Here is a 15,643-nt window from a genome sequence, read left to right as displayed (position 1 = left end):
CTGCCTTTGGGCCTTTAGGTTGTTTCCATAACTTGGTGGTTCTAAGTAGGGCTATAATAAACAAGAGTGCATATATTCCTCTGAATTCGTGGTTTTGCATTTGTCAGGTAGATACCTAGGAGTGGAATTGCTGGATCATGTGGTAGATCCATTTTTAATATTTTGAGATCTTCACACTGTTTTCCATATAGGCTAGATCAGTCTACCTTTCCACCAGCAGTGTACAAGGGCTCCTTTTCCTCCATATCCTCTCTAGCTCTTGCTGGTTTTGGTCTTTTTGATACAGACCATTCTCACAAGTGTCAGGTGATATTGCAGTGTGTTTGTTTTTTTTTTTTAATTTTTTATTTTATTTTTTAATTTATACAAGCACTGTGTACAGTCAGAAGCGCAGGAGGGTGAGAGAATTCACCAGAGCCAGAGCAGGGAGCAGAACAGGCAGACTGATGAAATACACTGCTGAGGGGAGCAGCCGGCACGGCAGGACAGGTCTGCATGCCATGTGGGACCTTGCCCAGAGGGCGGGGATCAAACCAGCTCTGCAGAGGCTGCAGGCAGCTTCACAGCCCAGCGCTCAACCACTGCGCCACCCGGGGAGGCCCTGCAGTGTGGTTTTGATTGGCATTTCCCTGCTGATAAGTGATGATCATGTTTTCATGTCTGTCGGCCATCTTTGAAGAAATACCTGATATACAAAAGTAAACATCATGTTATCAGTATGAGGATTGAATCAGTTATTATTTGGTTGAGTGGCATTTGCTATATTTTGCTTCATTGCGTATGTGTTTATCTTAGTGTATGCATGTATCTATTCTTTTTTTTTAAAATGTATTTCAAAGTAAGTTGCAATTATCAGCACACTTTACCCTATAACAATTGAGCATGAATTTCATTAGCGTACACTGTTAATTTAAAGTTTGGGGAAGGGGCAAGTACAATTTATATACAGTGAAATGCACATACATACTATTTGCTGAGTTTTACAGATGCTTACTCATGTGTAACCCAAACACTTAAGAGATAGAACATTTTTGTCGCCTCAGAAATTTCCTCATGCTCCCTTTTACTCTCTGTACCACCCCCAAAGAGGCAGCCACCCTTTTACCTTTAAACTAAATTAATTTGCTTCCCTAAAAGTTAATATAAATGAATCCTACAGTATATGTGTACTCTTGTGCAAGGCCTGTTGTATACAATATAATTTTTCTGAGATTAGTCCATGTTGTTTCTTTTTTTTTTTCTTTTTTCTTTTTTTTTTTTAAACATTTTTTTTTTTAGAGGCATGTTTTATTTATTTGTTTGCTTGTTTGTTTGTTTGTTTTTGTTTATATATGCACTGGGTACAGTCAGAAGCGCGGGAGGGTGAGAGAATTCACCAGAGCCAGAGCGGGAAGCAGAGCAGGCAGAAGGACCGAAGTACACTGCTGAGGGGAGCAGCGGGCGGCAGGAGAGGTCTGCGCACCATGTCGGATCCTCCTCCGGTGGCCGGGGAGCAGCCGGGGATCGAACCGGCGCCGCTGAGGCTGCGGGCAGCTTCGCAACCCAGCGCTCAACCACTGCGCCACCAGGGAGGCCCCCATGTTGTTTATGTATCATTATTTTGTACCTCTTCATGGCTAAATTTTATTCTGTTATATGACTAGAATAGTTTATGATGTGGGCCAAATATTATTCCATTCTTGTATTGATAGAAATTTAGATTATTTACATTTTAGGCTATTGTCACCAAAGATGCTGTAGACATTCCTGTACAAGCCTTTTACTAGACATATGTGTTATGTTTGGTAAATACCAAGGAATGTAGTCATTGAATCATAAAGTAGATTATGTTTAATAACAGCTGCTAGTCTTTTTCCCAAAGAGGTTGTATTTGTTTTACCTTCCCAATAATGTATGATGTTATGTTTTCAAGGAATTTGCGCATTTCTCTAAGCTGTCTAATTTATCCACGTGAAGTTGATGTTTATAGCATTTTACTATCCTTTTAATGTCTTGTATTTCTAGTGCTGCTCCCCTCTTACACTCCTCATATTGATTTCTCTTTTTTAAATTGACCCTTCTAGTAAGAGCTTTGTTGAATCTAGACCTCTCTTTTCAAAGACCTCACTTTTGGCCTTGTTAATTTTTTCTATGCTAGTTTTCTATTTTATTCATTTCTGTTCTTACTACCTTCTATGTAGTTTGAGTTTTCTGACACAGTTTCCTCAGGCTTGGGACCCTTGGCATATTAGACCAGATAAGTCTTTGTTCGGGGGGCCTGTTTGTGCATTGTAAGATGTTTGTCAACACCCTACAAATGCACTCAATGAGGTAACAGTTGTAAGCACTTTTCCCTACTTAGACATTTAACAATATTCCCAGGTACTATCAGATATCTCCTGAAGGGCAGCAGTCACTCTGGTCTGAAAACCACTGGTCTGACTTAAGTTTGTAAAGCTAAACTTAAATCAGTTTTAATTGCATTTCGCTGGTTTTGATAAGTTTTCATTACCGTTTATTTAGAAAATTTTCTCCATTTCTTTGTGATTTTTTTTTTCCCTTTGACCTGTAAGTTCTTTAGAAATGTGTGATTATGGGGCCTCCCTGGTGGTGCAAGGGATTAAGCACAGCACCATGAAGCTATTCACAGCCTCTGCAACACGAGTTCGATCCCCAACTGGCTGGGGAACTACCCACATGGCGCAGCAGACCTCTCCTGTCTCACCCGCTGCTCCCCTCAGCAGTGTACTTCGGTCCTTCTGCCTGTTCTGCTCCCCCCCTCTGTCTCTGGTGAATCCTCTTACCCACCTGCACCTCTGGCCTATACCCCAGTTCTTGTATGCATACATAAATAAATCTTAAAAAATATATATATTTATTTTGTATTTCCTCATGCAAATTGTTGTACTTTGTGAGTCAAGAGAGAACCAATTTCTACAATTTTTTTTTGAAAGATTCATCCATTCACGCATACAGGAACTGGGGCACAGGCCAGAGGTGTGGGGGGGTGGTGAGAGAACTCACCAAGACAGAGTGGAGAACAGAACAGGCAGATCACAGAAATACACTACTCAGGGGAGTAGCGGGCAAGTCAGGAGAGGTCTGCTGTGCCATGTGGGTAGCTCCCTGGCCGGGGATCAAATTTGTGCGTGCAATGTCTGCAAATCGCTTCATAGGCCACACCCCAACCCCTGCGCCACCAGGGAGGACCCTTACAAAGATGTATTTTTTATTAATTTATGCGTACAAGAACTGGGGTGTAGGCCAGAGATGAAAGGGGTGAGAGGATTCACCAGAGAAAGTGGGGAGCATAGCAGCCAGACCCACTGGCTCAAGCCACAGTGGCTAGCCACCACTTGATAGCACTTTGTCTTTAACCCCTGCACCACCAGGGAGACCAAGAGCTCACTTTTTGTTATAACTTTTGGTAGCACAAGAAAAAGAAACTTGACTTTGTGATTCAACCAATGTTGTTGAAATGACTGTATTGCAAATATATAAGTACTTAACAACCTCATAGTTATGCTCAAATTTGCCAGGAAACATTACTAAGTCTGTAGCAAAACTTTCTGAAGCCATGCAGTGTTTAAAAAACACTAATGGGGGCCTCCCCTGTGGCGCAGCGGTTGAGCGCTTGGCTGCGAAGCTGCCCACAGCCTCTGCAGCACAGATTCGTTCCCTGGCCGCCGGCAAGGGTCCCACATGGCGCAGCAGACCTCTCCTGCCATGCCCGCTGCTCCCTCAGCAGTGTATTTCATCGGTCTGCCTGTTCTGTTCCCCGCTTTGTCTCTGGTGAATCCTCTCACCCTCCCGTGCATCTGGCCTGTACCCTGGTTCTTGTATAAATAATCTTTTTTTAAAAAAATAACAATGTAGGAAATATGGCTCATTGCAATGGAAGTATGACCAGGGTGAATCTATTACAGCTAAAAAAGTAAGATCTCGGAACCCAGGGATCAGAGCAAGCGAATGGAAAAATGTCACAGAAGTCAGGGAGGACAGATCATTGACAAGATTATAGCTATGTGATGTAGTTGTCACAGAAACCATGTTAACTAACTCACTTTCAGATAGTTTATCCTGTTATCAACAGGAGATAATGGACTCTGTACATGGTGACATGGTAGAGCAATGTGCTCTATGGTAGGTTCTTGGTCTTGGAAGCCAAGTGGTTAGATTCTGCAGAGGCAAAGTTTATGAACAAGCCATTTGAATCAAATGTTCAATGAAAGAAACAGCCTGTAACTTAGATAAGAAATTTGCTAATACCATTAGAAAAGACATAGATATCACAAAACCACAGATTAGGGGAGAAATAGTACACGGTATGGAAATGAAGGCTGAATGAAAAAAAAAATTACAACAGGGGCCTCCCTCGTGGCACAAGGGGTTGAGATGCAACCTATGAAGCTGTCCGCAGCCTCTGCAGCAGGAGTTAGATCCCCTGCCGAGTTGATCCCTGCTGGCCAGGGAGCAATCCACGTGGTGCAGCAGACCTCTCCTGATTTGCCCGCTGCTCCCCTCAGCAGTGTACTTCAGTCACTCTGCCTCTTCTGTTCCCCACTCTGTCTGTGGTGAATCCTCTCACCCCCTCCCCCACCTCTGGCCTGTACCCCAGCTCTTGTATGCGTAATAAATAAATCTTAAAAAAATAAAAATAAAACAAAAATCATAAGGCTCTCACCTCTTTTTCAATCAGCTCATTAGTTAGAATATCTAGTCGTTAGGTGACTAGATATTGTCTATTCTACGTAGTAATATTAATTACTTTTTTAGTTAAAACACTCTTCCATCAGAATGATATAATTCAGGAGTTGACCTGCCAACTAAATCTGCCCTGCTACCTTGTCTTTGTAAGCCTAGAAACAAAGAACTGTTTTTACTTTATTAAGTGGTTGATGGAAAATAATCACAATAATATTTTATGACATCAAAAATTATATGGGATTCCCATTTCAAAGGCTTTAAATAAAGTTTTATTGAGATAGACATAATCAGTGACATATCAGTTGTGACTGCTTTTGTGTTATTACAGTATTTAAATAGTTATGACAGAGAACTTATGACCTGTACAGTCTAAAACTTTTATTTTTTTTTAAGATTCATTTATTTATGTATATTAAAACTGGGGTATAAGCCAGAGGTGCAGGGGGGTGAAAGGATTCACCAGAGAGAGTGGGGAGCATAACAGGCGGATCTACTGAAATACACTCCTGAGGGGAGCAGCAGGCGATAACAGGAGAGGTCTGCTGTGCCATGGGAGCCAGGTCCCTGGCTAGGTACCCAATTCATGCTGCAGTGGCTGGCAGTAGCTTGATAGTGCTGGACTTAACCCCTTGTGCCTTCAGGGAGGCCCTAGAAGTTTATTTATTTATTTATTTATTTATTTTTAATTCATTTTTATAAGAGAGAATGGTCTGTAGTTTTTCTTTTGATATCTTTGTCTAGGTTTGGAATCAGATTGATACTGATAATATAAAATGAGCCAGCAATGTTTTGCCAATTTTTTGGTAGTACAAGTTTGGAGAAAATTGACAATTTTTAATAGCCATCTATGTCTGGGCTTTGTTGTTTTTGATGGCTTATTCAGTCTTTTCATTTGTTGCAGGTTTATGTAGACTTTTTGGGTCATTTTCAGTAGTTTGTGTCTCAGGAATTGGTACAATAGCATCTAAGTTACTTAATTTATATTGGCATATAATTATTCACAATATTCTTTTATGATTTTTATTTATGAGAGGTCAGTGGTAATAATAAATAAAACAATGGTCAGATAAAGCCAACCCAATTTACAAACCCTAGAAATCTGACTGTAGAATCAAGGCTGTCAGGGTGGGAGAGGGGGAGAGTAAAGTGTGGAGGGAGCACCATGAAACCGTGGTGGACTATAGGTGGTGGGTGTAATGTGGTACAGTACCTGAAGACAGTTTACCTCTAAATCATATGCAGTGTCATAAACCAAGTTTTACCTCAATAAACAATAAATATATAAATAAATTATAAGGTTTATTTTATTTAACTCCAAAACTTAATATTTTCACACCTGAGGGAGGGGTGGATTTTTCTAATTGATGAAAGATTAGTATACCTGTAAAGATTCTCTGAACTAGTTATATATATAAACCCTAATTCAACAAATATCAAGTGCCTGCTTTGTATCAGGCATAGTTCTGTAGATTCTGATACCATACAAATGAATACATTTTATTGCTACCACAGAATTTAAAAGTCTAATGTAGGAAAGAGAGAACAAGCAAGTAAAATATGAGATAAAAATGGAAAAAAGTAAAGCACCAGCTTGTGAGAGTTCTGGGAAGTATATTAGTAATCCTGAAACATGGGTTTTAGTATTTAGTCCTATACCTGCCATTAATTCATATTTCTTCAGCTAATATCTCCAGGTCTCAGTTTACCTTTCTCTTTCCCCACCCCCACACCCAATCTTATTTTTAAATGGAATTTAAATTTCAGGAACCTTTATATCATCGAATATGTGATTTGATTAGATGCTTTAAAGTGATTCTGAGATTCATATGATACATGTAGTTTTTTAAAAAACATTTTTTATTATGTAACAACTCAAAAACAAAAATGGGGAAAGTAAAATAATGAGCTCCTGAAGCATGTCCTAGACAGAACATTTCAATATTATTTCAGAATGTATTCCCCCCAAAATTGAATACTTTTAAAAACCACACTATGATTGTCATACCTAAAAGGTATAACTGTTACTATAATTAAAATAGCTATTATTTTGATAAACATGTATACATATTATTATTATTTTTTTTAATCTTTTTTTTTTTAAAGAGGCATGTATTTTATTTATTTATTTGTTTGTTTGTTTGTTTATACATGCACTGGGTACAGTCAGAAGCGTGGGAGGGTGAGAGAATTCACCAGAGTCAGAGCGGAGAGTGGAGCAGAGCAGGCAGACTGACGAAGTACACTGCTGAGGGGAGCAGCGGGCGGCAGGAGAGGTCTGCGCGCCATGTGGGACCCTCCTCCGGTGGGCGGGGAGCAGCCGGGGATCGAACCGGCGCCGCAGAGGCTGCAGGGAGCTTCACAACCCAGCGCTCAACTGCTGCGCCACAGGGGAGGCCCAAACATGTATACATATTATTTTGTGGCTCTTGTGTATATATGTGTGTGTGAAATATACAAAAAGTCCATAAAGTATGCCTTTTTCATTTCATCTCTCACCTCCTATTGTACTTGCTACTGTTTCAGAATACTTGGTTAGTAAAATGTCTTAATGCATTATGTAGCTGGATTAACTTCCATGGATATATCAACCTTGTGACTGATACGTTCATTTACTTGCTACCTCTTAATTGAAGGAGTAGTTTCATGAAATTAGAATCTGACCCTATTAATCTGTTGCTCAAAACATTTCAGTGACTCTTGTCTTCATGATAAAGGTCAAGTTTCTCTGTGGTTTACTTGCCCTTTCCTTTGACTTTTGTCATCTTGCTTGAAGATTTAAACTGATTTTTAATTTACTCATCTTTAAATAATGGGTTTTGATTACTTTGTTGGTTGAGATTAGCTGAATTATGTGGCATCTTTATAAGATGGCTTCAAGTGAGTGGGCTATTGCTACCTAAGTAAATGAAGCTAGATGCTACATCTAGCTAAGTAGATGTAGCTAGATGCTACATACTTCATTATTCTCTTCCTGAACTCCAAACCTAGTTATGGGTTTCACTATGTTATGATTATCTCTTCAAAACTCCCATCATGGTGCTCTTTTCTTCCCTTAAGAATTCCTAAATTTGGGCCTCCCCAGTGGCGCAGCGGTTGAGCGCTGGGTTGCGAAGCTGCCCGCGGCCTCTGCGGCGCCGGTTCGATCCCCGGCTGCTCCCGGCCACCAGAGGAGGGTCCCACATGGCGCACAGACCTTTCCTGCCGCCCGCTGCTCCCCTCAGCAGTGTACTTCGGTCCTTCTGCCTGCTCTGCTCCCCGCTCTGGCTCTGGTGAATTCTCTCACCCTCCTGCACTTCTGACTGTACCCAGTGCATGTATAAACAAAACAAACAAACAAATAAATAAATAAAAAATGCCTCTATTAAAAAAAAAAAAAAAAGAATTCCTAAATTTGGGCCTCCCTGGTGGTGCAAGGGGTTAAGATACAACCTTTGAAGCTAACCGCAGCCACCACAGCAAGAGTTTGATCCCCGGCCAGGGAGCAACCCACATGGTGCAGTGGACCTCTCCTGACTCATCAGCTGCTCCCCTCAGCAGTGTATTTCAGTCAGTCTGCCTGTTCTGTTACCTGCTCTGTCTCTGGTGGATCTTCTCACTGCCCGCACCTCTGGCCAGTACCCCCATTCTTGTATGCATAAATAAATAAATAAATCTTTTTTAAAAAAAAAAAAGAATTCTTAAATTTCAGGTGTTTAGTTTCTGTATTATATTCTCACTCTTTCTCATTTCTTGATTCTAGCTAGATAACAGTCTCTACCAGTGTTAATAGATAACCAAGATAGAAGGCTTAATGTAATAGGTGTCAGCTCTTACATGGATGTTGTGCTTTAAAAGTAGACTCTTACTCTCACTAGTGACTTTATGGGTAAGCCAAGATATGCAGATTCTCCCTGCTGGCGCAAGGGGTTAAGCACCACACTATGAAGCAATCCGCAGCCTCTGCAGCATGAGTTCAATCCCTGGCCGGTCAGGGAGCAACCCACATGGCACAGCAGACCTCTCCTGGCTCGCCCCCTGCTCCCCTCAGCAATGTGTTTCAGTCAGTCGGCCTGTTCTGTTCCCAGCCCTGTCTGTGGTGGATCTTCTCACCCCCAACCCCTGCATCTCTGACTTGTGCCCCAGCTCTTATATGCATAAATAAATAAATCTTAAAAAATATATAATAGCAGAATCGCATGAGGGGTTGGATATTTTGAACAGTGTAGTTAGTACAATATATACTTGTCTTGTTTGGCACTTTTACCAATGAAACCATCTGACATTGGAGATTTCTTTGTGGGAGAGTTTTTAAGTTCAGATTCAATTTATTTTCATAGAAACAGAATTGTCCAGATATTCTATTTCATGTAGCAGGTCCCATACACCCCCGCCCCACCACCATGTATTATTGTATGTGTAATACATCTTCTCTTTTTCATTCATCATATTGGTAATTTGTTACTAACCCCTCTTCTTGATTAATTCTTGCTAGAGACTTGTCAATGTTATTAATCATTTCAACAGTAATTGTTTAACATTGTTGGTTTTTCTCTATTGTTGTATGTATGCTTTCCAATTTCTTGATGTCTATTCTTTTTCCTTCTTTTGAGTCTGCTTCCTTTTGTTTTTCTAACTTAAGATAGAAATGTAAATTATTCATTTTTTATTCATCTTCTATTTTAGTATATACATTTAAGGCTATAGATTTCCCTTAAGTACAACTGTAACTACATTCCACATGTATTGATTGATAGTTAATATTTTCTTAGTCATTCCATTCAGAATATTTTCTAAATTCCATTATAATTCATTCTTTGATTGAATGAACTTCACTAAATTTTTAAGGAAAAAAATTCTTAATACAAATTTTCCATATAATAGAAAAATGGGCATCATTTCCCAATCTAGAATTAGATTTTAGAAATGCATGCATGTATTAAAATAAGAAAACCAGGGCCTCCCCTGGTGGTGCAGGCGGTTGAGTGCCACGCTATGAAGCTGTCCGCAGCCTCTGAAGTGCAGGTTCAATCCCAGCCGGCCAGTGGGTTCCACATGGTGCAGCAGACCTCTCCTGTCTAGCCCACTGCTCCCCTCAGCAGTGTATTTTGTCAGTCTGCCTGTTCTGTTCCCTGTTATGTCTCTGGTGAATCCTCTCACCCTCCTGCACATCTGGCCTGTACCCTGGTTCTTGAATAAATAAATAATAAATAAATCTTTAAAAAAAAAAAAAGAAAACCAATCATTGGATTTACTTAGTTGAATTAGAGAAAAATATGTCTACTCCAATAGACACAGAAAAAATAATTTGATAAAATTCAGCATTTATTTATGATAAAAGTTGGCAAATAGAGATAAAACTTCAGTATTTGACAGTGGTGACTGGCTAAGTAAAGTATGATTTATTTAAAGAATGTTAAAGCCATGAGTAGGGCCTCCCCAGTGGCGCAGCGGTTGAGCGCTGGGTTGCGAATGTGCCCGCAGCCTGTGCAGCGCTGGTTCGATCCCCAACTGCTCCCCGGCCACTGGAGGAAGGTCCCACATGGCGCGCAGACCCCTCCTGCCGCCCGCTGCTCCCCTCAGCAGTGTACTTCGGTCCTTCTGCCTGCTCTGCTCCCCGCTCTGGCTCTGGTGATTTCTCTCACCCTCCCGCGCTTCTGACTGTACCCAGTACTTGTATAAATAAATAAATAAATCTTTATTTTATTTTTTTTTTTATAAATAAATAAAGGCATGAGTAAAACACCATGGTTTGATAAACAAGGGAATGTAATATAATTGCAATTTTATAGAGAAAACAGAAGCACAAAATATGCAAAAATGTAGGGATTATTCTTTAAGGTTGAGGAATACAAATTTTTTGTTATACTTTTTTGCATTTTAGAGTGATTCTAAAGTGTGCATTTGTTAATTTTGTAATTATAAATGACAAGAGATCATTTTATAATTAAAGCTTTTAATTAGATGTCCAAACATATAAAAACATTTAAACATGACTTTCTGTTGTGAATTATGAAACTTATCAAAGTATGAAATGAAATAGTCTTTTTTTTAGATTTATTTATTTATGCATGCTCCTGTATGGGGTACAGGCCAGAGATAATGGGGGTGGGTGAGAGGATTCATCAGAATCAGAATGGAGTGCTGAACAGGTGAATTGACTGAAATGCACTGGTGAAGGGAGCAGTGGGCAAGACAGGAGAGGCCTGCTTCGCCATGTGGGTTTCTCTCTGGTGGGGCCAGGGATCGAACTCATGCTGCAGAGGCTGCAGATTGCTTCATAGTGTGGTGCTTAACCCCTTGCACCACCAGGAAGGCCCTGAAATGAAATAGTCTTAAGGAGCCTAAGTCAAGGCAGTTTGATGATAAAATATATAAAAGAATGTATCAATGATTTGTAAAATACACGAATTGGGTGTGCATTTGAGACCAAAATCTTTTTGCCTGAGTCAGATATAGAAATAAGGAATCTCAAAATATTCATAAATCTGTCATTAATGCAGATGTATCTGTGAGTAATCCAAAAGTTGATGCTTGTTCATGTTTGTGATTTTTTGGTAAGATTTATTTTTATTTATTTATGCATACAAGAGCTGGGGTGTAGGCCAGTGGCGGGCGGGGGGGGAGGATTCACCAGAGACAGAGTGGGGAACAGAACAGGAGGATTGAACTGAAATACACTGTTAAGGGGAGCAGCGGGTGAGATAGGAAAAGTCTGCTGTACCATTTGGGTTAGCTCCCTGGCCGGGGATTGAACTCATGCTGCAATGGCTGCGGACAGCCTTATAGTGCTGAGACTTAACCCCTTTGTGCCACCAGGGAGGCCCCATGCTTGTGATTTTTACCCAAATTATTAAACACAGATTTTTTTTTTTTTAAATTTTGATTTTTGTGGAGGAAAACAAGCTGATTTCGTAGTTTGGTTGTAATAAAAGACTTTTTTTTGGTGTTAGTTTTTATTGAGGTAATACTGGTACTCTACACGTGATTCAAAAGTATAGATTCACACCTTTTTATTTTAAAGATTTGTTTATTTATACAAGCACTGGGTACAGTCAGAAGTGCGGGAGGGCGAGCCAATTTACCAGAGTCAGAGAGGGGAACAGAACAGGCAGACTGATGAAACACACTGCTGAGGGGAGCAGCGGGTGTGGCAGGAGAGGTCTGCGCGCCATGCGGGACCCTTTCTGGTGTCCGGGGATCGAACCGGTGCTGCAGAGGCAGCGGGCTCAACTGCTACGCCACCAGGGGAGGCCCAAATGCACACCTCTTCAGATGTGTGTTACCACACCATACTTACTACCAAGGCTCCCATAGTCCTCCACTACAGACCATTGAACTGCCTCCTCTCTTTACTCCATAACTCAACCTTCTTCTGGTACCCTCAGTTTTGCACTCAGATTTCTAAGGTTCCTCTTGATTTGTTTTTGTTTTTTCCTTTGTTCTATTTCCCTATATTCCACACACATGGGAGAAATCATCCAGTGTTTGTCTTTCTCCTTCTGACTTATTTCACTTAGCATAATTCCCTCCAGTTCCTTCCATGTTGTCTCAAGTGATAAGATTAAATTATTCTCCACTGATTTTGGTATTAGGAGGTGATTAAAATTTTCTTTTATACATTTTTACAGATGGTAGTAAAAACTTTTATGGATATGGATCAGGATTCAGAAGATGAAAAACAGCAGTATCTCCCACTAGCCTTGCATCTTGCATCCGAATTTTTCCTCAGGAATCCCAATAAAGATGTGCGTCTCCTTGTAGCATGTTGTTTGGCCGACATCTTTCGAATCTATGCCCCAGAAGCTCCATATACTTCCCACGATAAGCTTAAGGTAAGTACAATTTTTACAAAATTTGTTTACATTATAATTTAACTTATCTTTAGGAAAATAGATTTCATATTATTCATCTTAATAAGATCATAAGTTACAAAATAATTTTTCACTCAGTTAATATTCATTGAGTAGCCACAAAAATAATTGGCATCTTTATGAGGTGTTGAGTGTGTAAATCAAAACTAGTCCTTGTCTGCTCATATGTAATCTTCAGGACAACCTATCACAGCCCAGGTAACTGAACTTTGAAGAGATAAACAGTGGATTATTGACACTTTAAACAAAAGTTTACTAAAATCTGCACATTCTAATAACTGTTTCTCCCCTGCAAATTACTCTACATGCAAAACTATATGCTCATCTTGGTGGTTTTGCCTTTGTTTGAAATGTTGGTGAAATTCCTGTTTAGCATTGATCTCTTGAACTCACTTCATATTTTGAATAATTTTATTGTCACAAATTTTAATCCTTTGAACTACTTGCTTTTAATTAGTCCTAAAATCAGTGTGTCCCGCCTTGATACTATTTTGGATTGAAACTTCTTTAAAAAAATAAAACTTGCTGAGAAATTAAGCCATATCATTATGAAAAGTTAGTGGTTTTGCTCCATAAAACCTTGTAGTTATACATCAGATTTCAAACGAGGTACTTAAAATGACTGTTCACACGTAGGAAATAGTAAGGGACAGACTGATTCAGGTCCTTAACGTGCACATAATTGTTTGCCTTGATACACGATGAATACAATGAGTAAAGTGGAATGGAAGGGTAGAGTAGATGAAAAGGTACAGGATATAGAATCTGTGGTTCTCATAGTATGAAAAAGCGTAAAGATTTGTGACAGTAATAATTTTTATTTTTTTTTCTGAGTAATGTAATTTTATGTAATTTTTCTCTTTTCCAGCTTTTGGAATAATGAACTAGGCCAGTCCCAAGTCATTTGTCTAAAGGAGAAAATTTCTTTTATTGTAGTTTGTAATGGATTCATTTCTATAAAGACTTTAGTGTGTTGTGAAAGAATAAGTATTTGTGTCTAAATTAATATATTTTATCATCTTTTTAACAGGACATATTTTTGTTTATTACCAGACAATTAAAAGGTTTGGAGGATACAAAGAGTCCGCAGTTTAATAGATACTTTTATTTATTAGAGGTAAAAAGAAATTTAATAAATATCACAATGTTTCATGTAGTAGAAAATTCTTTACAGTAATTTTATAATGTAAAATATCTTTGTTTTATGTAAAACCCACTTAATACATGTCTTTTGCATTTAATGAGGAAAATACAATCTTCTTATTGCTCCTCATGCCCTGATAAGATGAAGTAAAAAAAGTTACATTATTTGAAAAAAGTGTTATATTATTTGAAACTTAATTTTCATCTCAATTTCTTTCCTAATGCTGAAAGGGATTAAGTTGAATTAATTTTCACTGCTCTTTAAGCTTTGTATCTATATATGTCTACCAGCCTTTAACAATTTAGTATTTTTCAATTAGAGAAGACTAAGTAGATACATCTTTTTAAAAATTGAAGTACATGACATAATTGTCATTTTATATGTTGGGCGTTTGTAGGCTTGACTATACATTTGAAATTTTAAAAATTAAATTTCATTCATGAATTTGCTTTTATGTAACTCATCTAAGTGTGTTGTGTAATTATTTTTATTTATCTATTTAAGAATTTAGCTTGGGTTAAATCATATAACATCTGCTTTGAATTGGAAGATTGCAATGAAATTTTTATTCAGCTTTTTAGAACTCTCTTCTCAGTGATCAAGTAAGTTATGTTTGAAGTATTCTTATTTGTCTCTTTTTACTGTGTATATTGAAGTTTCATGTACTGTATACTAAGAACTTTTGGGACTCGAATTGTATTTCTTAGAAGACTTAACATGAAGAAGAAAATAAAAATTATTGTCTGAAACCTGTGTTTGCCATATACTACCATTTAAATTATGATATCAGTTGTATTTGTTGACTCTCACAAAGTAAGTGATAAGAGACCTCACATAATGAATTTGTGAATTATGATGTAGAAATTACAAGTTTCATAATACCACTAGTGAGTGTTGGGAGACAAAATAGTACACTGATTTTGATATCTTCTCATTTTAGAACTAGACAAAGCTCTTTCCCTTAGAAATCAGGAAGCCATTGCATGGAAGAGTGTGGTGGCTTGCCTAAGGACAAATTGCTGATCAAGAGTCTAAACTTTGATTTCACTGTAGTATTGTGTTTGTCTTATTTTATTGTAGAGTAACCAAGCATTGTTATCAGATGCATTCTGTAGCATTACATTATATACAAACATACAATATCTCACCTAAATTTTTAACTTATTTGTATCCACATTAAGTATGAAGAAATGAGTAAAACTTAATATAATTTAGTATAGATAATATATCCTATTCGTTTGACTATATCCTAAAGGAACAATATTTTAGAATGTGGCTCTACTATGCTTTAAGTATTCAGTAGCTAAATGACTATTGGTTAATGTCTTTTGCATATTGACTGCACATTCTAGAAAGTTCTCTACATTTTTTTATCAGAAAAATTTATGCCTATGGTTTATTTTTATTGTTATTTTGAAGTGACATTGTGTTATAGCTTTAATTTAGGTATCTTTATAAAAATTGTAGAAGTTGTATACATAGTAATGTGATAATTTTTCCACCAAGTTTTTAGAGTTTCATCTTTGCTTTTTTCCACTCAGTGCCAAACAAGTCTGTTATACATGATTTCAAGTTAAATTTTTTAAAGCATAGGTGAGAGATAAATGTTCTTAAGATTATTCAATCTTGATTTAACTTCCCTGTATCTGTAGTGCCATAAACTAATTTAGATCTAGTCCCTTGATTTGTCCTTTCATATACTGATAAATGTGAAAATGGACAGGTCAAATCTTAAGTAAAGTAGCAATCAGAAGGAGAGATGTCTAGATGCCATGATAGATTATAAAAGTTTTGTAGCCATTCCTTTTTAGATAAGTTTATATCAGCATTAGACATTTATTGAGGAGGGCTACAGGTAAAGTATCACTGAAATTGATTATTGGTTATACCATGTTGATCTTTTTGTTTGTTTGAAATTTGTGTTAGAGATAGCAGGATGACATTTTCAGAACCTTCTGGTAAT

The 15,643-nt window shown here is 38.1% G+C and overlaps 1 protein-coding gene across 4 annotated transcripts in view; it reads left to right on the top strand.

Moving 5' to 3' along the window:
* Positions 1 to 15,643, top strand: part of PDS5A (PDS5 cohesin associated factor A) — a 113,485-nt gene that overhangs the window by 21,222 nt on the left and 76,620 nt on the right. For 3 of the 4 annotated variants that reach the window (XM_037530463.2, XM_037530462.2, XM_037530466.2), the window contains exons 3-5: positions 12,294 to 12,497; positions 13,567 to 13,653; positions 14,185 to 14,282. In XM_037530463.2, coding sequence (XP_037386360.1) covers positions 12,294 to 12,497; positions 13,567 to 13,653; positions 14,185 to 14,282 — 389 coding nt within the window. Of the gene's footprint in view, positions 1 to 12,293; positions 12,498 to 13,566; positions 13,654 to 14,184; positions 14,283 to 15,643 lie in introns of those variants that run through there. The other variant, XM_037530467.2, reaches the window with a different exon arrangement.

Source organism: Talpa occidentalis, unplaced genomic scaffold (genome assembly GCF_014898055.3).
Source record: "Talpa occidentalis isolate TD23 unplaced genomic scaffold, MPIMG_talOcc4v2.1 talOcc4.6, whole genome shotgun sequence".
Lineage (NCBI taxonomy): Eukaryota > Metazoa > Chordata > Mammalia > Eulipotyphla > Talpidae > Talpa > Talpa occidentalis.
This window is presented reverse-complemented; position numbering and strand designations above follow the sequence as displayed.